General features: G+C 51.9%; 1 protein-coding gene across 1 annotated transcript; it reads left to right on the plus strand.

Annotated features, from left to right (window-relative positions):
- Positions 1–4,142, plus strand: FXYD2 (FXYD domain containing ion transport regulator 2). The gene is made up of 6 exons (XM_081279010.1): positions 1–184; positions 1,789–1,827; positions 2,041–2,115; positions 3,403–3,439; positions 3,571–3,601; positions 3,901–4,142. The coding sequence occupies exons 1-5, from the start codon at positions 49–51 to the stop codon at positions 3,593–3,595; spliced, it is 312 nt and encodes a 103-aa protein (XP_081135136.1). The 5' UTR covers positions 1–48; the 3' UTR covers positions 3,596–3,601; positions 3,901–4,142.
- Positions 4,143–21,494: the final 17,352 nt, after the last annotated feature.

A 21,494-nucleotide genomic window follows, 5' to 3' on the forward strand; every position in this document is an offset into this window, starting at 1 on the left:
ACACCGCAGCTTTCTTGTGACCAGGGTAAATATTACCTGGTACTGTTAATGTTTAATGCCCCCACCTCGTCCCCGGCCACCACACGGCAGACGTTCTCCCCAAAGCAGAGGCAGCAGGAAAAGGGTAGTGGGGACAGGCCCCCGCTGGCTGGGGAAATGGCAGTGTTGGCAACGGCAGACGATGGTGAGTGTTTCTGTGTGTGTGTGAAGCCAGGTGACCCTGCTTGGGCCACCGCTGGAGGGGTGACCCTGCTCTTCCCTCTCCTGCCTCTCAGGGTAGCCCCCTCCTCCATGGGCCAGCCTTTTTGCTAAGAAAATTTGCATTTTGAAAGAGGACCCTGCCTTCATGCCAATGAAGACTGGTTCAAAGGGCAGGACTGGGGGCAGTACGTGGAGCTGGAGGGGGATGAGTGCCCATCTTTGGCTCTCTGAAAGGGCCATCCTGGCCAGTGCATCTTCCTAGGCCGTCTGAGCTCAGGGTACTCTGGGAAGAAGCAGACCTGGGGGTCAGCCTTCCTAGGGTAAGAGTCACCCAAGTTCAGCACACACTCTCCAGAGGCATCAGGTGATGGGGGACTCGGGCCTGGAGCCCAACAGGGGCAGCTACTGACCAAGGCGGGTTCTGAGCCAGACCTAGAGGAGGGGGAGGGGCTCATTCATGGGTAGAGGAGGCGGTTTTCTGAGTGGGGAGGGGACTCCTAGTGTGGGTCTAGCTGGGTCTGACACTATCTCCCTGTGTGACCTTGAACAAGACCTGGACTGAATCTGGGGAGATGACCTTGAAGGCTTTCTGCCTGGGGTTAGGGGCCTGGTTGCTCAAAGACTTACTTTGACCTCTGACCCTCCTGAGCAACCAGGCACCAACCCCTCCTGGCCTGAACCCTCCTGACCGAGGGACTGGCCAAGGGGGACATCAGGGCTCATGGGGGCCTCGAGGCTACCTCGGCACAGGGCAGGAAAGGGGGCAGCTCCAGGGATGGCTGTCCAAGGGCAAGTGAACTCAGCTCAGGGGGATGGTGGGCAGAGCTGTGACATCTGCTGGTTACAGGACTGGGGAATCCACAGGAGGCAGAGGCAGGCCAGACAACTTTGACTGGAAAGTTCTCTGAGAAGCAGCATAGCATCTTGATACAGCCACTTCCTTCCTGGGTTCAAATCCCAGCTCTGCCCCTTACTTGCTGGGTGACTGAGTAGCTTACTTACCCTTTCTGTGCATGCATCTTCTTGTGGATCATACTGGGAAATATCAGTGGCTCAGGGTAAATAAGTTAATGTTCTGCTAACTTTAGCCTGGTACCTGTAAGTTCTTTATATTAATGTCTTTTAAATAAATTTGCTCACCCCTGAGGATGGTAATGTAGGAAAGCAGAATCTAGAAAGGAGTCAAGCCCCAGTTGGGCCTCCAGCTTCCCTGGAACTTCACATAAGCCTCCCACTAGGCCGCAGTTTCCTCCTTCTGTTCAGAGGCTGTATTTTATTCATTGGTTCATTGCACAGAGGTCTGCTAAGGGCGCGTGGTGGACAATTGGTGGGAAGAGAGCCTGCTGGTGACTCTCAAGGGAACAGCTCCTTGGCCTTCCCTTACTGGGGTGTGAGGCAGAAAGGCCCCCCGGGATGGACCCTCTTGGGGTCCCCAGGCAGCCTAGGGCAGGTGCCCCCTCTGGCCTCCTCCTTCCAGGGCCTATTGCCCAGTTTCCCTGGACCCTGGGGGCTGGCTGGGAGGCGGAGGACTGCAATCGCCGCCTGTGACTTCCCTTCCCATCATTCCACCTCTGGCTCTCTCCTCAGGTGGCAGCCCCAAGGGGGACGTGGACCCATTCTACTATGGTAAGCCTGGCCACCCACCCCACCTCCCGGCCCTTCCGGAGCCTTGCCCTCCCCCACCTCCTGGCCCAGCAGCTGGCCCCAGCTCTGACTCTGTCATATCCCCCTCCTGACGGCCCCCAGTCACCACGGGGCTGCTGCTGGGGGGACCGCGGGGAGGGCTGCCGAGAGATGACCCATCCCCCATGTCGCCTCTCACCCCCTCTCTTTCCTGAGACTATGAGACTGTCCGGAACGGGGGCCTAATCTTCGCTGGCCTGGCCTTCGTCGTGGGACTGATCATCCTACTCAGTAAGTGCCGGCGGCCTTGTGTTGGAAGCGGGGTGCTGGTTAGGGCACAGTGACTTGCCAAATCCCCAAGGGCGGAGTGAATCTCCAGCCCCGCCCGCTGGCCCTGCAGGACTGGGAAGGAAGTGCACCCTCTAGTGGACCCTGGAGGAGCTGCAGGGAACTTGCAGCGGGGCGGGGATGAAGGGTGGGGAGCGGAAATGAGAGGGCCAGGCAAGGGGAGCCCCGCACCTGCCCTGATTTGGGCTCACTCTTAGATGTGAACTGAATATCAGCCCATTTAATCCTCTGAGCCCCACTGAGGGAGGCCACCACTGTCAGCATGTGACACATGAAAAATCAGGCCACCCAGAGAGGTACAGCTAGCTGTTCATGAGGAGCAGAGCTGGATTCAACCAAACCCAGGGGTGTCTCTTATCTGACCCCCCCCCCCCCTCCACTGGAAAGCAAGCGTGGCTGGGAGCCAGACCCCTGGGCACTGCTGTTAACTTACCACAGACCCCAGTCCCTGGGCCTCAGTTTGCTCGTCTGTTAAATAGGGATGATCCCTCCCACTGCCTCTAGATTAGGGCTTACACTAAAGACATGGCATCAAGAACGGGCTTTAAGAAGGGTCCAGTATGGACATGGAGCATTCTAGGTGAGAAAGGCCTGGATTTCTCCCATCCCCAGCAGGTGCTTAATAAATGCTTGTTGACCTGTTTTGCAACCAAAAGAAAAACATCAGAAGCATAATTACTGAAAAGGAGACCCCTTGTGTAGCAGACACACCTCTGTGTTTTAGAATTCTGGCACAGTCACACTCACTGTCACTGCATCTACAGGACTCGGTCTGCAGGAATAGCTGGTCTCCCCACTGCGCCCCATGGGAGCTCCTCCAGGGTGGCACTGTGTAGTGGCTGAGCACACAGGTGCCGGAGGTCAATGGGCCTGTGCAGGGACCTCAGCTTTGGGCTTACAGGCATCCTTCTCCAAGCACGTACTGAGCAGCTACTATGTGCCCAGCATTGAGCTGGGAGCACCACAAGGCCCAGTCTCGGGGCCATGCTCGATGGGCTCACAGTCCAGTACAGATCGGCTGCCTAAATATTTGTTGATTGGCTGGCTGGAGCTCTTGAATGCTTATTGTCCAGCCCCCTGTAAAGAGAGACAGTCAAATGTGGCCTTCCAGCCCCACACTGTGGACATGCTGGCAGGAGGGGGGAGGAGAGACTGGAAGAACCAAGTCTTCCAGGGTCTCCTTGGGAAGGGAGAGGTCAACGAATACAGATCCTCCTTTCTCTTTTCAAGGCAGAAAATTCCGCTGTGGGGGCAACAGGAAGCCTCGGTGAGTGATGCCTGGGGAAACCCCCAGGGGGGTGAGCCAGGGAAGAAGGGACAACTGTCTCTGAGGTCTTGAGAGGGGGTCCCGAGCTCAGGGACCTCCCACTGACCGAGTCTTTGTTCCTCCCACCCCAGGCAAGTCAGTGAGGACATGCTGTAGCAAGAGGTATGTCTGTACGTCTGTCTGCAAGGGTCAGGAGGGGCGGGCAGGGTGTGGCCAGGGAGGGGTCAGAGGGAGGAGGGCAGGGCCAGGCGCAACAACCCAGGAAGAATCTCAGGGTCATCCAAGCAGCCAGGTGGGCTGTCTCCATCACCTGTTTTTGATCGCCACGCGTCTGGCGTGAAGTAGGTGACAAGCAGAGACTGCAGAGGGGCCCCACAGAGCATTAAGTCAGACAAGGAGGAAACAAGACTCCCGACCTCCGCCACCGTCCTCCCTGCCTGAATGCTGCTGTGTCCTTGCAGGGTCTGCTGTGCCCATCACGGCCGGAGGGGGCTGGCTAGGAGGCCAAGGATGCCCCATCTTCCCTGGGCTGTTGACCTTTGTCCCTGCACTGCCGGCTCACAGGCTGGAGGAAGCGCCAGGCTCAGTGTGATTCCTGCATGGATGACTGTGTCACCGCCTCCTGCCTCCTGCTGCCCCCACGTCTCTTCCCTCACCTCTTCCCTCACCTCCCCCTGCCCCTCCATCCCATAACTACCACAGCCCCCTGTTCCCAGATGGAGTACAAATTCAGCCTGGTCTTGGTTTGGTTTTCAATGACTCTTGCCGCCACCCACCTGCCTGCAAAAGCAAGTTGAGTGTTGTCCTCTGCAGGCGTCTCTCCGCTGGCCCCTGACCAGCAGGATCCCTAGGGACAGAAGCCTCAGTCTAGCTCCTGAATGCCTGATGAAGTCGGAAAGTCCATAGGTTCAAAGTCTCTGGGTCTGCTGGGTTCTGCTAAGGCCTCTGCCCGACACGGGGTGCTGCTCTTGGAAGCCTGGAAGCTTCTGCGTGGGAGTTACTATGGAGATGCCCCAGGCTGCCCAGGCTGGGGCTGTTTGTGCCACATTCATGTGCTCCGCCCTTCCCCCAAGTGCACCACTGTGCCAGGCAGGCAGCTCTGCTCCCCCCGACCTTGGGCATCAGCACTCTCCCTTCTCCCCCCACCAACCCTTGTGCTCGTGGGGCCAGGAGACCCCAGCTGCACCCACTCCCACCAGTTGTGTGGGTGCTGGCTCAGTCAATCCAGGGCCCGGGGCTGGGTGGACAGCCAGGGTAAGCCCATTGCAACTGCTTGCTCCAGCCCCTGTTGGTTCAGGGACCCACTCAGGGCAGACTCATCCTGTAAGGTATCAGACAACCTCACCTACCTGTGCCCACATCCCCAGAGCTACACCCAGGCTGTTCAGGGCGCCCCCTTCTGGGAGTCTGCATTCAGGACAGAGCCCAGCTCCCCCTCCCTCATTCCCTCCCTTCCTCCACATACAGGAAGGATGGTGGGATCAGGGCACCCTGGTGTCTGATTCGTCATCTGGATCTGCCAGCATCCTAGGGGGCCTGGGCAGAACCAGCAGCACCAAGGACAGCAACATGGTGGGCTCCAAATGGAACAAGCTATTCTTGGGACCAGGGGCAGGGTGACTACTACTGAACTTGGGAATTAAACTTTGTCCTAATCCAGTGCTCCCAGGCCCTGAAGACCACCAGCCCTCTTGGAATCACAGAAGGCTTGCTCCTTAGAGAGCGAAATGTACACACCTTCATTTACAGGACAGGACACTGAGGCCCCAGGAGAGACGGTGACTTTGTCCAGAGTGACTCTTCCGGCCACACTGACACCCAGGTTTGGAAGGCTCCCCACCACCCACCTGTGCACTTGAATAGCTAAGGGGGGAGAGAGAGAGGCCTGGATGGTGAGTGGGGGGGGGGTCTCCAGAGGGGACCAGGAGCCATGAAGGGAAGAGCCTGGCTACTCATCTCAGCACCAAGGTCTCTGATGTTGGCTTACTGATGACAAAATGTGACAGTCATATCATTAAATAAAATACGGTATTACCATGCAGGAGACAGGGCCACACATGAGCACCTGTGTGAGGGTAGGAGATGCAGCAGGTCCAGTTAAGAGGGCTTTCAGGAGGAAGTGGGCTCCCAAAGCTCCCACATATAGCCAAAGGCAAGTGGAAAGAGAAGGTATTCCAGGCCTGGACCCACCCAGAGAGCAGAGCCATGGAGAGGAGTCATTTCTAGAACATTCTATTTAAGCCTATAACACTGAAAAGGAATCCCAGCCACTCTGGAGGGAAATGGTCCTGGGTGGTCACTTCCTGATCAGCCTGACTTGAGGCCTCCCTCCCTCTCCTTTGAACCACCAGATGCCCAGGATCCCCTCAAGGCCTGCTGGATATGAAGCTTGGGGTGGGCCCATAGTCTGAGGCCTAGCAAGCTCCCTAGTGGCCCTGAGGAGAAGCCAGGGCTGACAACCACTGCCCCAGGGGACATTCTGAGTCTGGGACCTGCTATCTGGCCAGGACTCTTGGGAACATTTCCCTTCCCTCTCCATGAAGGTCACATGATCTGTAGTCACTGAACTTTCACTTTATTTTGGAACTTTCCACAATTCAAACCTGTAGTGAGTCACAAGAACAACCAAGTCAGGAAGCAAGAATGAATTACTGTCAAATCAAACAGCTGGGACACAGCCCCTGTCTGGGGTGCAATTCCCACTATCACCACCAGAGGGAACCAGTGCCCTACTCCGAATCCCCTCCAATGGCTTTTTTGCAAAACAGTCTTTCCAAGGGTCTTTGCCAGGGAGGAGGGGGCACCCGAATGGTCTGCCATGCACCCCGGTTTCCTGGAAAAGCCCTGACCTCTTTTCATTCTGTCTGTATACCCCATGCCTACTTCCCATCCCAGGGACAGTACTTGCCCTGCTGTATAGTAATTCTTGGCTGTGGGGTCTTGAGCCCCACTCCTTCCAGAGCAGAAGCCATATATGATCTACAATTTCCTCAAAGCCTAGGGCAGCCATGAAACTTCGAACCCCATAGTTTGAGTCAACATCTTGATCAGGACCCTGGTAGGGACACACCAAACAGGGACACTTGTGAGGTGGGGGGAGAGGAGGTGGGTTGCCGGGTGCAGCCCCAGCTGTGGATTCTGATGGGATCCACGGGGCAGCATGGTTTTCAAACCTTCCCAGGTGACTTCAATGTGGAGTTGAAAGTCAAGGCCAATCAAGGTGAAAGCCAAGGTGGGCAGGCTGGGTGGGGGAGGGGAGTTTTCTGTTGAGGGGCACAAAGCTCAGCCTTGCCCCATCTTTGTCATCCCAGCTCCCCCAAGAGAGTACTTCTCAGGACAGCAAAGGCCAAAAAATGCTGGCCTTGGGGAGTGGGGCCACAGGGCCTTTGCCTGGCCTGCCTTCCTTACAACACTCTCAGCAAAAACTGGACACAAAGTCCTGGGTGGGCAAAGGATTAGCCCTGTCCCATGCTCAAACCACAAACCATGAATGAATGAAAATTTTTGGATCCAATTCATAGTAGCTGAAATTTCCAGAAGTGTTATTGGCGTTCCATCTATTCACTCAGAAGAATGCTTTTGCTTTTTAAATTCATAAAACATTGAAGTGATTTAAAAATAATCCACAGCCCACTCTCACCCAGCCTCTGTCCATCCCACAGACGGGGGGACTCGCAGTGAGGACAAAACGCCCGCACTGGGATGATATCCTTGGCTGGGAGGCCTGGGCAGAGCCCTCTCTTTCCTGGATTGGGTTTGCTCATCAGAGGAGCCAGGCAGAGGCTGGAGTTGGGGCTGGTATTGTGTCCAGAGTGAGGTGCTACCGGCATGAGCCTCTAACTTTTCTAAAGGCCTTGGGACCTTGAAGGAGACCCTTCCCCTGCCCAGCAATCTTGAGCTCTCCCAGGTCGAGAAAGGGTGTCCCAAAGAACTGGCCTTGAGTAGCTCGCTGGCTACTTTAGTTAAAGGAGAGGGCACCCTGGGCAGTTGGGGGGCGTTCACCCACGTAGTGGGGTTGAATCTTCCTGAGGTCCACACTCCTCCTTTCTCCTCTTTGCTCCTGGGGAATGGGGCTGCTACCAGGAGACGTGTCTCCTCCCTGTCCATCCTCCGCCCCAGGAGGCTGAGCTCTGAACTGCAGTACCGATGTGACCTCTTGGGGGCGGTAACCTGCTTCTCCCTGGGGACCCATTCTTCAGCCACCTGGCCAGGTCAGGGGAGATCAGAGACAAATACGGTGTCCACGCGACGCTTCCATCGCAGCTGGGAAGATGTGTCAGACCTGGGCTTCAGAGACCGGGCCACTGCAGCCCCAGTCAGGGACATTAGGAGGACAGCAGCTGAGCTGGGAGAAACAGGAGCAGCCAAGTGTCCCAGCCCAGGAAGAAGCCCATGGCTGCATGTTGGTGTCCCCTCCCAGGCTCTGGCTGCCCAAGGAGCCTCCCAGACCGGCCACTTTGTGTGTTTGCAGTAGACTTTGAGGGCTTGGAAAAAGTTTAGAACTTTGAACCTTAGTGTCCAGGGCTTCCACCTGCCCCTGGAAGCCCAAGGAGGCAAGGGGAGATGGCTCGGGGCGGGTCTCGTGCCTGGAAGGCACTGGGGTGAGTCACATTCCCACGTTGCTGCTCCTCAAACCCTGGTTTGCAGAGTTTCCAGAACTTGCTGGGCTGTCTTCTCTGTTGTGAGTGACATCCCATAGTCCCCTCGGCCCCAGGAGGCCTTCTGTCTCTTGTGGAGGCTATTTGTCTCTAGATCCCTAAACTTGGTTCTCTTTTTAAGAAATTCTCACTGTTCTTCCTCAAAGAGCTCCTGTAGTGTCACCCAAAGGAATCCCCCAGGTGCGTGCAGCAGGAGGGAGGCAGAGGAGGAGAAGTTCCAAGCTGGGGCAGCAGTTAGTGCTGTGGCTCCACACAGGCCACTGTGGAAGGTGAAACTAGCTTCACTAGAAGCTTTGTCCTGGGCCTGCTGTGTGACCCTGGGCAGGTCCCTGTCTATCTCTGGGCTTGGTTTTGGAAAAACGAACACAAGACAAATTTCTAAGCTTCATCTTGAAAGTCAAGAGGCTGTGATTTCTGAGGGGAAGCAGTGGCCGGGTTGTAGCTAATCCCCTTGCCCCAGGGTAGCTTTCCTCGGAGAAAAGGAACATACCACACATACCCACAAGTGTACACTCGCTTCCTCCTGTCGCAAGAGCAGAGGGGCTTGGCCAGTGAAGAAGGACAGGACACACCTGGCAAAGCAGAGGCACCCAGGCCAGCTTGGCTGGCAGCCAGGGGCACGTTGCCTTCTCTGGTCCTGGTTTCCTGCAACGCAGATCAATCAGTAACTGAATGTGCGCCCAGCGCTGCCCGATGGAACCCAGTGTCCTCTCTCTACAGCAAATAGTATTTCAGGTCTGTATCTGCAGAACAAATGGTCTCTACAGGTTCATAAAATCAATCAGGAGAGGCCTGAGCCCTTAGACAGCCCCCATGGGCAGGAGTGGGAGGGCCAAGCTGAGGCTGGCTGCTCCAGGACCCTTCCTGAAACCTCTCCTCAGCATCCTGGGGACCTACCAGGGATCCCCGTCTCCCCGCTCTGACCATCCCTTTGTGTCTGAGCCCCACTGCCTACAGCGACATGAAGGTTGGGGTTGCATCTGAGGGTTCACCCATCAATCCCCAGGGGATTGATGTAGTTTATGCTCAATAAAAGCATGCTGCATGAACCTGCTATTGACAGGCTGCAGGAATGAATGAATGATGGGTGGTTAGCAACTGTAGTGGAACCCAGGAGAAACGTTGGGTAGAGTTGGCAGTGGGTGTGTGTGCTTACCTGAGGTGGGGGATCCTTGAGACCCGTCCTGGTGACAGCCACCATTTCATCTTTTTGGCAACACAGATGTGATCATAGCCTTGGGAATCAGCAGACCTGGACCCCAGTCCACTATACAATGATGGGCAAGGCCCCTGTGCTCAGTTTCCCCCATGGAGAAATAATCTCTATCTTGTGGAGGTTCCTTGCTGGACGCCAGTCCCCCGTGGGCAGCACTGTTAGGAGCGTTGTGTCTGGGACCCCACAGTGCTGACTCTCGATGACACTAGTTTTCCTGGACCCTGCCAAGCACCGAAGCCCCTTCTTCTCAGTGTTTTCATGTTTGGGGAAATTCTGTCCAGTACTTTTTTCTCAGGACATAGTGTTCAGGGAGGGCAAAGAGGTAAGGCCCCTAAGTCCACCTTCAGCTGTCCAGTCCCTAGGGAGAGACTGATGCAACCACAGGTCCCAGCCCCACACACTCCTCAGCCCCATTTAAGCCACCACATAGACTCAGAGGGTGGGTCATGGTCTGGCCCACCGTCCCCTCCTAGGCCCCTCCTTGGACCTGGGGCCCCTCAGTGGAGAACAAGGGACCCAGACTGGAGGACACTGTGTGTCCCTTCTAGCCGAGGCATACTAGACACAGACTGGGGCAGGAAGTGAGCTCAGATTCCAGCCGGTGAGACCCAACTTGGGGTGGAGGGCGTGGCTGTGTGGCTGAGATCTCTACCTGGCCCCCCCGCATGGTGCTGTGCAGCCACCTGCAGCTCCACCACCCACCCTGGGCACTGGGGAGCCTGCAACCAGATTCCCAGCATAGGGCTGTAGCCCCAGGGCTGCAGAGACACACCAGCAGGGTCCAAGGTGGCCAGACACTTCAGAGAGCAGAGCCACCCCGAGGGACCAGGGAGAGCTGAGGGAGGCATGCTCCAGTCCCTCCCAAACTGCCCTTCTGGGGGGGATAGGTGTGACAGGGGGTTCTGGGCTACCTGTGGGGGACCTGTCCACCCCACCCTGGATCTCTGTATGGAGCCCTTCACCAAACAAGGCAGACTCCCCCGATCCTAATCTTTGGACAAACTCATGAAATCACCTCTCCCAAATCTGAGGCACTGCCAGATAGTTCTGGAAGACTTGTTTTCTTCTAGATCCCACATTTTCCTCCTTTTAGATCTCTCAGTGCAACCAACATGAAGCAGGAACAGTGTACAGGGGTCGCAGACAGGGTGTGAGGTGCTGCTCTCCATCCAGCTGGGCAGCACTGGGTCTCTGAGGCTCAGTTTGCTCATCTGTAAGATGGGGATGATAACAGCCATCATTGGGAGCTTGACTGAGATCAAGTGTGAAAATGAGATGTGCAAGCCAGAAAGTGCTACGAAAAGGTAGAGTGATTTCATTGAGAGGTGAAGGCTAGATTTTCCCTGGGTTGGCATGTTTTTTTAGTCATTCATTCTACAAATTTTAATCGAACATTTGCGCATATAGAATATGTGCCAGGTGCTGTTTTGGGTGTTCCCACAAGATAAGGTGAAAATTGTTTGTGAAACTACAGACTCAAAATCCATAGAGGAGCCTCTAGTGCAAATGCACGGGGTCCCAGGGCCCAAGACCATGCAAAGCTGTTCGCACCCAAATACCTGGGAGATGTAAAATATGGGCCCCTAACTCTGCAGCCTGGGAAGGCTGGCTCTCCTCTGCTCTGAGCTCCTGTGTGTGTGCTTGTGTGTGTGCAGTTGGGTTCGAGAGCCGTTGATCTAGTTCAACCTCATCAATGAACAGCAGAATCTGAGACCCAGAGAGTGTTGTTTGCAGAAGCCAGCATATCACCGGCCAGGCCTTCCGTGCACCTGTGACTTTTCTGCTTTCCCTGAAGAGCAAGGACAGTTGCAGTCTTGGGTTCCTCCCCAAGGTCTGGCCTGGAGGGATGCGTCTCAGCACCCACCCAGAATATGGAATCAGAAGAGTTGACTGGAATCCCAGCTCCGTCCTGCAGTGACTGCATATTTAGCAAGTCACTTGCTTTCCAAAGCCTCAATGTCCTCATCTGTAAAAACCGATTGTGTGGGGATAGGACAGGGTGCCCCTGGCCCAGGGTACTTCTTAGTCAGGGGGGCATAAAGTATTGTGGTTGAGAATGAGGGTTCAGCCTTATCTTTAAGATTATGGATGGAATTATATAATACATGGTATTTTCTTTGAAAAAAAATCCATGGTGATGAAGTGGGAGGTGAGAAGCCATAGAAGAAGCCAGACTGGCCATCTTGCTGGGGTGTCTTCGGGTATGCATGCTCAGAAGGCTGTACAACTCCACTTTTACCTCCGTGTTTAGGCTGACACGGCCCAACTTTTCTAAGGAGAAACACTATAGGCTGTATTTTTTCTTTCTTTCTGTTTCTTCCAAGTCCACCTGGATTTAATATTAGAAGATAATCTCCAAGGAGTAGCCCCCACCTGGCCCAGAGGTTTCTGATACTCAGTCTTTGGGCGACACCTGCTGGCCATTACGGTACTGCGTCCTCTTCTAGCCCAACAATTTAAGAAAACTTGCCCATCTCCTCTGATATTCACAAGCACGTTGGGACTTAGGTGTATGTTCCCACTTCTGCAGATGAGAAAGGTGAAACAATCGTCCTATATTAAGAGAGGCACAGTGAATCTCTGATTCCAGTGCTTTGTCTCCATCTCCTCTGTACTTCTTGCTCTCAGACTGGGCGAGAATGCAAAGGAGATACTAAATCTTCCTGAAGCAGGAACTGGGATTCGGGGCGTGGCCAGGCAGGGAATCCAGGACAGACTGGCCTAAGAAGGCTTGTCCTCGTGGCAACAACCCCACCACGCAAAAGACCACCCCCACCAGTTGTCCCCATCTCCAGAGAATCCAGACTGATGGCAGGGGCTTAGGCTCACAGGAAGCTATTCCAAGAAGGGTCAGAGAGGTCATTTGGCTAGGCTGTGAGGTGACGCGTGGGGACAGGCGGCCCTGTGAGCCAGTTGCTTCTGTGTTCCCAGGCTCAGCTGTTTGGGCCAGTGGCTAGCCTGAGATCCATCTTTTGCGGGACAACGTGGGTAACCTGTCCAGGGTACTTCTCAGTCAGGAGGGTATAAATTGTTGTTGAGAGTGAGGATTCAGCCTTATATTTTAGAGATGCACACTAAAAGGTCTATGGATGGAATTATATAATATATGGTATTTATTTTTTAAAAATCCACGGTGATGGGAAGGGGAGGTGGGAGGCTTAGATCAAACCAGACTGACCTCGAGTCAACAGCCATCGCTGCTGGGAAATGGGGGTGTAAGGTTCTCTGGACAGTTCTCCCAACTTTTGTTTACATTTGAACTTTTCCATGTTCAGTCTTTGGAAAGGTGACAGTGGACACACTACCACTACCACCAATAGCCATGCAAAAACAAAGACACTGAATTCAGTCCACCAGGCTGGAAGCTTGGGTATCTGACACTCACTAGCTGTATGAGTGGGGCATGTTAATTGATATCTCTGTGCCTCAGTTTCATTAATTGCAAATGGGAATGGTAATAGCTAGGCTGGTTTTATAGGGTTGTTTTGAGGATTAACCGAGATTATGGAGGTACAGTTAGCACCGTGTGGGCCACAGCAAATGCTCAGTGATGACCATCCTTATTGTTAGGCATCCATGGCTGTGGTTAAAATTTGCCTAAAGAAAAAGCAACTTTGGCCAATGCAGACAAACCATCGGTTGATTCAGGTGAGCTCCAGGTTCTGACGGGTGAGTCCTTGAAGACAGCCTTGAAGCACCACATGTCCTTGCGTGAGGGTATCTCCCATGGGAGACACGACTCAGCCAGGCTTTCCTGAAACCCCACGGGAGGGGCCCTCCCTGGGCCAGCTGTGTCCTTTCCTCCACTGCTCTGCTGATTCTGGGCCTTCCCCATCACACAAGCCCAGCTTACATCCTGCCTTGGTTTTGCTCCGAGTTTTAGCAGCTCGCTCAAACTCCACAGCAAGCCTCAGCCCTAGATGAGACTGTAAAAGCCATCTGACCCCACCGTGCCGTTACAGCTTCACTCCACAAACACCTCCCTGACGCCCTGCTGGCTGCTGAGCATGGAGGGGTGAGCAGGGCGGGCACAGCAGGTGGACAAGAGGTTGAGCTCAGAGCTGGCACATAAATTCTGGAGCATGGCCAGACAGAGCATGGGCAAGGTGGTTAGGAGCCCTGAACCTAAGCACAGGCTCGGCCACTCTTGGGCTGTGTGACCTGCCGTGTCCTTCAGCTGCCAGCTGGCCACCTTGCCTCTTGTGGCTGCAGGTGCTCCAAGGAGGTGTCCTCGTCTCCCCTCCAGCTCTGACCTTTGATGGGGCTCTTGAGCCTCTCCCCTAAGCAGCTTCCCATGCCTACTGCAGAGCGGGCAGGGCCGGGGCTCCATGGCAGACCTTCCTGGGATCTGTGAGCTCCTTGCACGAGGGATGGGAGCACCAACTGCTAAAGGAGTGAGTGAACTCAGAGGGTCAAGGGGGGCAGAAACAGCAATAGGACAGATCTTTCAGACTAGGACAAGTGGAAGTGGATCATCCTCAAAAATCTCACACTGCACCCCCCACTGGGAGATGTGTGTCACCCACCAGCGTGCTCAAGGCTCTGAGGGATCCTTTGGTAAAAGAAAGCTACTGACCTTCAGTTATTCCAGGGTTTTCCAAACCTCCTTGATCATAAATTAGTTTTGGCCTATCACCTACGAGTTTCTCACGAAACACTTGTGAATGCCATCTTTCTTAGATCTTGTTGCACTTTCAGATGGATTTGTTAAAAATAAGGACAACTTTGCTACAGATACTTGGCATTCAATGCCACTTTGGCCTGAAATTGGGCCTTCTTGCTCCTCTTTGCTGAGTTCTGTCACTCCACTGGGGCTGAGCTTGGACTTCAGATGTCATCCACAGTCTCCTCCCATGTGTGTGGGTGGGCGCCACCAGATCTGGGTAACACTTCCTCTCCCAACGTTTAGCAAATGATGCTTGTCCTCACGTTTCCCTCCCAAATAACCCACATGACGATCACAGGCCTGCAGAGGCCCGTGGAGCGGCAGCTCATGAGAGAGGGGCTCTGCTTCATTGGCATGTCAGCCACCGCTTCGCCCCCAAAATGAGAGACTCTTGGGCAACAGCAAAAGCAGGTCAGATCCCGATGGGGGGCAGTTCCTGTACTCCAGCTGCTCAGACCTCCTCTGAAGGGTTGGGCCCGTTTTGTTTTAAGAGATGTTGTTAAAGTTAAGTGTAAGGAAAGGGGAAAGCCGCATAGCAAAGGGTCAGAAAAGGAGAAGCTAACAAAATGCAAAAATTAGCCCAGCAAAATGAAGGCTTAGGGTGCCCTGTGGTAGCTGTTCTCCACTATGTGCAAAGCTATCACCTGGCAGAACTTGGCACTCCAGAGGGCTGAGGCAGATCTGGGTACAATGAAGAGCACAGCGAGCCCCTGGACATAAATAAAGAATTAGATCAATTTCTGGGTGGGAGGGGCCCCTTGTTCCTGAAAGCATTTAGTTGGAGACTGAGCTGGCATCTGTCTGGGCTGTATAGAGAGAGACCAAGGGAAGAGATGGGTCATCTTCACTGTCCCAAACTGCATGCCACCAGCCACTACAGCACCCTGGCTCTGTGACTTTGACCTCCAGCTGGTGGGATTTCTGGACTGCACCTTCTTCCTGCTCAGAGTGGCTGAAGGGACATATTGTGTCTTCAAACGACTCTTGGATTTTGAAGGGCCTCAGTCCTCTACGCTGGTGTCCTGTCACAGCAACAGGAGGGGTGTCATCTGCAGAGATGCTGTGAGGGGGATTAGGGTAGCACTAAATTGCCTTCCATCCTGAGACCCTCCAGTGTGTGGACTCACAGGTCAAGCCCTGGTGAAATGGGGCCTCGGTTTCCTTTTCATTATGGAGGAAGATCTCTTCTAGAGAGTATGGCACTTTTAAGTACCTCCTGTGTGCGCAGCAATGGACAAGTTCATTGTTTACATACACACTGAAGCCCTCGAAGGTGGGGAGGGAACCCTGGCCAGGACCCAAGCACCTGGTCCTGGGGCAGCTCTATACCCCAGTGTGACCTAAGGAAAGTTCCCACATAGAGCCCAAAGCCTGAGCTGGTTTAGGGGGGACCCTTTGAGGAAAACAGAACAGACTTACAGATACAAATTCTGATACAAGGGAAATCATTAATATAGAATGATAAAAAATTCTAACAAATTACAAATTGTGAAAAAACGAACAGACACCACAATCGCCACAAAATATGGAAGGTAACGTAATAGTTGCATTAACTAACTTTTTAAATGTCACTTCCACTGCCAACTTTATGCAGACCAGCTTCTGGCTCCACACACTGCAAATCTTCCTGAGATGAGAGCCACAGGCCATGCGGGCATCGGGGCAGTCAGAGTCCAGAGGAGGGCTGGCCGGACCGGGGGCTGCCTGACCAGGCCTTGCCAAAGGAGAAGCCTTGAACAAGTGGAGAAGGGGACGCTGGGGATTTGAGAAGAGGCAGGAGAAGAAAGCACAGAGAGTTTTTAGGTTAGAAGGTACTTAAATAAAGCAGGATGAAGACATTCATGAGCATTTCATAAGTCAGACACCCCCAGGACAACGAGGGAAGCCAGTGAAATGACTCCATTCACTAGATTTTCCTTTCTTCTGTCCTCTCCCCTCCCCTCCCCTCCTTTCCTCTTCCCCTCTCTCTATTGGGACTTCACAGAAGCCCACAGGGTTGTTTTCTCAGCCAGCTTCCATGTTGTCAGAGGGGCAACTGTGGGGAGAGGCCACAGTATTCAGGGGACTCCGGCCTCCTCGGGGCTTCTGCAGCCTGGGGCCAGCCTTCCTGGGATCGCTGCTGAGATAGGAGGCCAACGAGAACAGGGAGATTCAGAGACTCTCTCTGAGGGAGGAACCTTGGGGCTTTTGGCTCCGGTGAGCTTAGAACCCTGACGTTGAGGTTCAAGACATTGAAAGGGTCAGTGGCACAATGTACCTAGCCATCTTCTGAGCTGGTCGATTGGATTTTGGTTGGAGGAGCACCCAGGTAATCGAATGACATGCACTACCTTGCTAATATAGGCATCAGAGCCTATCAACTGCCATGGTTCATCCCATCTCAAGAAGACGGAAGAATTTTAGTGTATGTGTATGCATTCCAAGCAGAAATTGATTGTATGAATTTGTGTGTGTGCTTGATTATTTCTGAGAACTCATGCTTGCAAATTTGTAACTGTTTCTTTGACTGCATTAGTGAGCAAGCATACACCTCCAGGGATGTACACAGATACTCATGTATGTGTCTAGGCCCTAGATATGTGTGTATTTGTGTCCACCTCATCCTTTAGGAAGGGAATTTGGTGCTCATTCGACCCCAACCCTCTCACTTCATTGGTGAGGAAACTGAGGTTCAGAAAGGTACAGTTACTTGTCTAAGATCACACAACTGGCCACAATGACAAAAGACACTAGTTGTAGGATTTTGGATTCATAGTCCAGGACTCTTTCTATAGCATTAAAGTTAATTACAAAAAGCAAAGAAAGCAGGGAAATCTGTGGGTTTTGTTCTTCCCCAATCCATCAATGAATAAATACAAAGAAGGTCAATCTGAAATTAGCTCTATAACCCCAAATGTCAAGTTTTTAAGATCAACATAGTTAGTATTGATTCCTTTTATGAAAACCATATTTAGAAGTAGGAGGGCCACAAATTCAAGGTCAGCCTTAGCAAATTAGTGAGAATCTCAACAATTTAGCAACACCCAGTTTCAAAATAAAAAATTAATGTTGTGTTACCTTTACAGACTTGTAATTATTTGTTAATTTAATGAAGTACCATTACCTATGGGGCATGTTCTAGGTGCTAGAGTTTTAACAGTGAACAGAAAATATCTGCTTTAATGTCACATGCAATTTTAATGGGAGAAGACAGAATATAAGCAAATAAATAACCATATAAAAATAAAATTAAAATTAAAAGGGGCTGGGGATATAGCTCAGTGGTAAAGTGCCCCTGGGCTCAATCCCCAGTACTGAAAAAAAGAAAAAGAAAAGAAAACCGTATTTATACCAAAAATTGTCAAGAAATTTCAAAGCATGTATGAAGACTTTGTTAAAATTGTTACATGCCTTTGTTTTTTGAAGAAAAATATCCAAAATATATAAGCTCATTGTTTGAGTTAAACAATAAAAACATCTGTTGTTTCTCATGACGGCTCTAGTCTTAATGTAACATGGCAAAATAATACCCCCTAAATATCCGTGATTAACCTGAATTGGAGAGGGCGCACCTCCCAGGGCCTTCTCGTAGCTGCTTCAACTGGCATTGGCGAAAAACAAAACAAAAGCAGAAAAGAAAAAAAAAAAAAAAAGCCCGACCATCATCCGGCATTCTGATGCCACAAAACCAATCACTCCTTTTAAATGGATGGCGTGTCCCTCCTAGAAATGAATTCCACAAAGTTGAGGCTTTAAAGGAAAAAAAAATCAGGGCATACGCAGAGGCCGATGCAGAATTTTTGGATTGTATTCAAATCGCATTTAAGCGCAGGTGTGCCTGCCATTAAGTGTTTGTGTTTACCTGTACACAGGAACGTTTGCCTGGGCGGCTGTGTTTGTTCTCACTCTGGTGTGCATATATTTGTGTGTGGGTGTGAGGGTTTCCATCCAATTTGGGATTGTGAAGGAACTGTCCCTTTGATCAAAATAAAACACAGCTCTTGTGAAGTGTCAGCTGTGGAGGAGACGTCAGGGCTGGGCGGGGACAGCCGCCCTGCTCTCCTGAGTTTCACTTTCTCCTTGACTTCCCTGCCAGGGATACTAGCTGGCACCCCTTCCTCTCCCTGTACCTGGGGGACAAGAAGAGGCTTCCGAACACATCTGAGCCCAGTTGTTTGTTTTCAAAATTTTCCTAAATATTAAGGAGGGACCAAATCTAGGAAATGGAAAATACAAAAAAAAAAAAAACCACATAAGGCTCGTCTGCTACCAGGCCCTTCCTGTGTGGATCATCTCCTCCGGGCTCTTCCAGCCTCCAAGAGCACCTTGCGTGTTCCTGCAACCTCTTGTCTGGATCCCCAACTCCTTGGCTCTGGTTTTGCCACAGCCTGGAGTACAGGATGACATCCCAATATGCCCCCAGAAGAGCTGTCCCCTCCCTGCGGCTCACACATGTCAAGGTCCTTGGGAGAAAAGCCAGTAACATCTGTGATATTTACCTGTGCTCACGACGTGTGCCGGCCACTGGGCTTGTCCTGTGTGATCCTCATTTTTCTGCGGCAGATGCTGGGGCTGTCCCAGCTTTACAGGTGAGGGAAACATGGCTTGGCACACCTAAATTTCCCAAGGTAAATTGATCGTAAGTGGCACAATTGGTGTGAGAACTCAGCTCCAATTCCAGGGCCTCGATGTTGACCACAGTGCTATGAAGATTCCTTTTGCTGTAGAAGGCACTGAGTCTGCCCTTTCACCTGTCTTCCCCTCTCCTTCAAAATACTTGCCTCATCCTCAGGGGACAGCCAGACTGTCATCACTGACACAGTGAATGATCTCATCCTTCAGGTAACACACAGGTGGACTATAACCAGAATAAAGGGACATTTAGGTTATAGGAGGCACTTCAGGTGATTGGAGAAAAGAGAGTCACCCTCTCCACCTCTGTTGTGAGGGCCTAGAGCCAGAGCAGCTGGACTGATACCCCCAGGCTCTCTCAGGCCCCTCCTTTCCCAGTAGACAGCAGCCCTTTCATCCTGTCTGATTTAGCGGTTTATTTTAGGCATGGCATGACCAGGTGCTCTGGGTCAATAGGCTTAGTTTTAAATAACTGGATTCCTCTCAATGACCGTCTCCTTTGGAAAGGAAGGGGTATGGGGCAGCAGGCTAAGGTGGCAAAGGAAAGGGGCAGAGTCAGAAAATGGAAGATGAGGGGCTCTGCCTCCCCTTGCATGACTTCAAGTAGGTCTATGATGTCTTACTTTGGGACTCAGTGTCCTCGTCTGTAAAGCAGAGGATTGGGCTGAGTCATCTCAAACGACTGGTACAGGCCCCTTTGTCTCTGTTTTATGACTGTGTTGATAAATGATAAGTGACCTAGTGAAAAGCATTCCTTTCAAAGTGGTGATTTGGCATCATGGAGCCGAGCTGCCGGAGAGGCCCCACCTTGTGGAGTAGGCATCTCTACTCTGGAGCCGGGAGACATAGGTTTAAGTCTCACTTTTGATACAAACTCATGCTTGAATGAACGATGCCTCCATTTTCTTACCTGTTTAAAAGGGGCTAATAAAGCTTCAAAGGATATTGTGACTTACACAGAGCAATTGCAGGTGAGAGCCCCTTAAGCTCTTAAAATGCTATATTAAAAAAGTAAATGTGCCTGGTAGTTCCTCAAAAAGTTAAACATAAAATTCTCATATTATCCAACAATTGCACTTTGGGTGCATACCCCAAAGAATTGAAAGCAGGGACCGGAGAAATATTTATATATTCATGTTCATAGTGGCATTATTCACAATAGCCAAAAGGTGGAAGCAACCCAAGTGTTCATTTGATGGATGAATGGCTAAACAAATGCGGTATACATACACAATAGAATACTATTCAACCATAAAAAGGAATGGAATTCTGACACATGCTAGAACATGGATAAACCTCTAAAACAATATGCCAACTGAAATAAGCCAGTGTATGATTCCATTTATTATTAGGTACTAGAACAGAACAGGCAAATTCACAGAGGCAGGGAATAGATGATGGTTTCCAGCAACTCAGGGAGGTGGGAAGCTGGAGTTACTCTTTCATGAGTGTAGTTTCTTTCTGGAAATGGCAAGTGAAATTGGCCGGGCAATGTTGGGGATACACGTAGTGCCACTGAAGATACACTTAAAATGGCTAAGTGGTAAATTTTATAAGCTATTTATGTGTGTGTGTGTGTGTGTGTGTGTGTGTGTGTGTGTGTGAGTATATTGTATATATACATATATACATATGTAAATATGTGAAAAGTTAATGCACACTTTTCAAAAATTTAGTTCAAATGTCTAGAAGTATTTTGGCAAAACCTGGGAATAAGCAATCCTTGTTCTCCTGCTTGAATTTAGGAAATTTTGGGGGAGTAAATTGTCTTCTTCTGTCAAATGGAACAGAACAGCAGCCTCTACCTCCTTCCATTCTTCCCACTCCTTCCCTCAGAGAACAGGGTCAAAAGCATGTCCAGGTAGAGCCAAGTGGTAGGGACAATTCAGGGTGCCCTGCCTGACATGGCTGCAGGTGCAGTCCTGTCTTGGCATATAGACCATGGTCAGAGCTACTTGAACTCCTTTTCTGGATCCAGATCAGACCTTTGGGGTTAAGACAAAAGAAGGCTTTTCAACATCAACCTTTTACTCTGCCAACCCCAACTCTCAGTTCCTGTGTTCCCAGTGCCTAACCCAGTGCCTGCACACAGCAGATATTGAGTATTCATGGGAAACTGAAAGGTGTCCTCACTCATGTCCTTCCTATCCCATGCCAACTTTATGCAGATCAATGCATGGAATAAGCCAATTTCTGCAGGGTGAGAAAGCTATGGAGGAGTGGGCAGGTGACCATAACAGAGGAAAATGCACAAGCAGAGCAGACGTTAAGCTGTTATTGCAAACGATTGTTTAAATAGTCGTAGTGTGCCAAGTACTGAGGCAAATTTGGACAGAGCGTTGGGGCGGGGCTTGACTGAGCAGAGTCTCTCCAGGAGGCGGACTTGCAGAAGTAACCAAGGTTGGAATGGCATGTGGCTTTGAGCTTTGGGGAGGGGAGTAGCACCTAGAGGTTCCAAAGACTCTAGATTTTACCCTGAGCAGTCATGCTCCCCTATCCAAGGGATAAACTGAGTCCAAAGGGGGCTAGAAGCATTGACGCCATGTGACTGGCCAGGAGAAATGGGGCGTCCTTGGCCCGCCCATGGTGGGCACTTGGCACATGTATGACACATGCTTCTGTGCGACCACAGGCTCAGAGCTGGTGGGTGACAGGGACCCCTTGCCTCTCTAACAGTGGAGACCGGTCGGAAGCCATCTGGTCCTGGCCCTCACTCCCCCGCCCCTGGGCTTGTGGGATGGGGGCCGTCTGGGCTCCGGGCTCTCGAGGCGCTCACTACCCGGGGTGCCGCGGGGGGGCGGGGAGAGCGGCCGCCTAGCCCAGCCCCGCGGATGACAGGAGCCGGGGAGCCGAGGAGGGAGGAGCCGCCGCCGCCGAGCGCTGGGCTGAGGAGCAGAGAGAGCG

Source organism: Spermophilus citellus, assembly GCF_964194105.1.
Source record: "Spermophilus citellus genome assembly, chromosome: 2".
NCBI classification, from domain to species: Eukaryota; Metazoa; Chordata; class Mammalia; order Rodentia; family Sciuridae; genus Spermophilus; species Spermophilus citellus.

Excerpts from the sequence above, each read along its gene's own strand:
- FXYD2 (XM_081279010.1), top strand. The coding sequence starts at position 49 with ATGTTTAATGCCCCCACCTCGTCCCCGGCCACCACACGGCAGACGTTC. Across the intron at positions 185-1,788 it reads GTTGGCAACGGCAGACGATG|GTGGCAGCCCCAAGGGGGAC; the intron begins GTGAGTGTTTCT and ends CTCTCTCCTCAG. Across the intron at positions 1,828-2,040 it reads CGTGGACCCATTCTACTATG|ACTATGAGACTGTCCGGAAC; the intron begins GTAAGCCTGGCC and ends CTCTTTCCTGAG.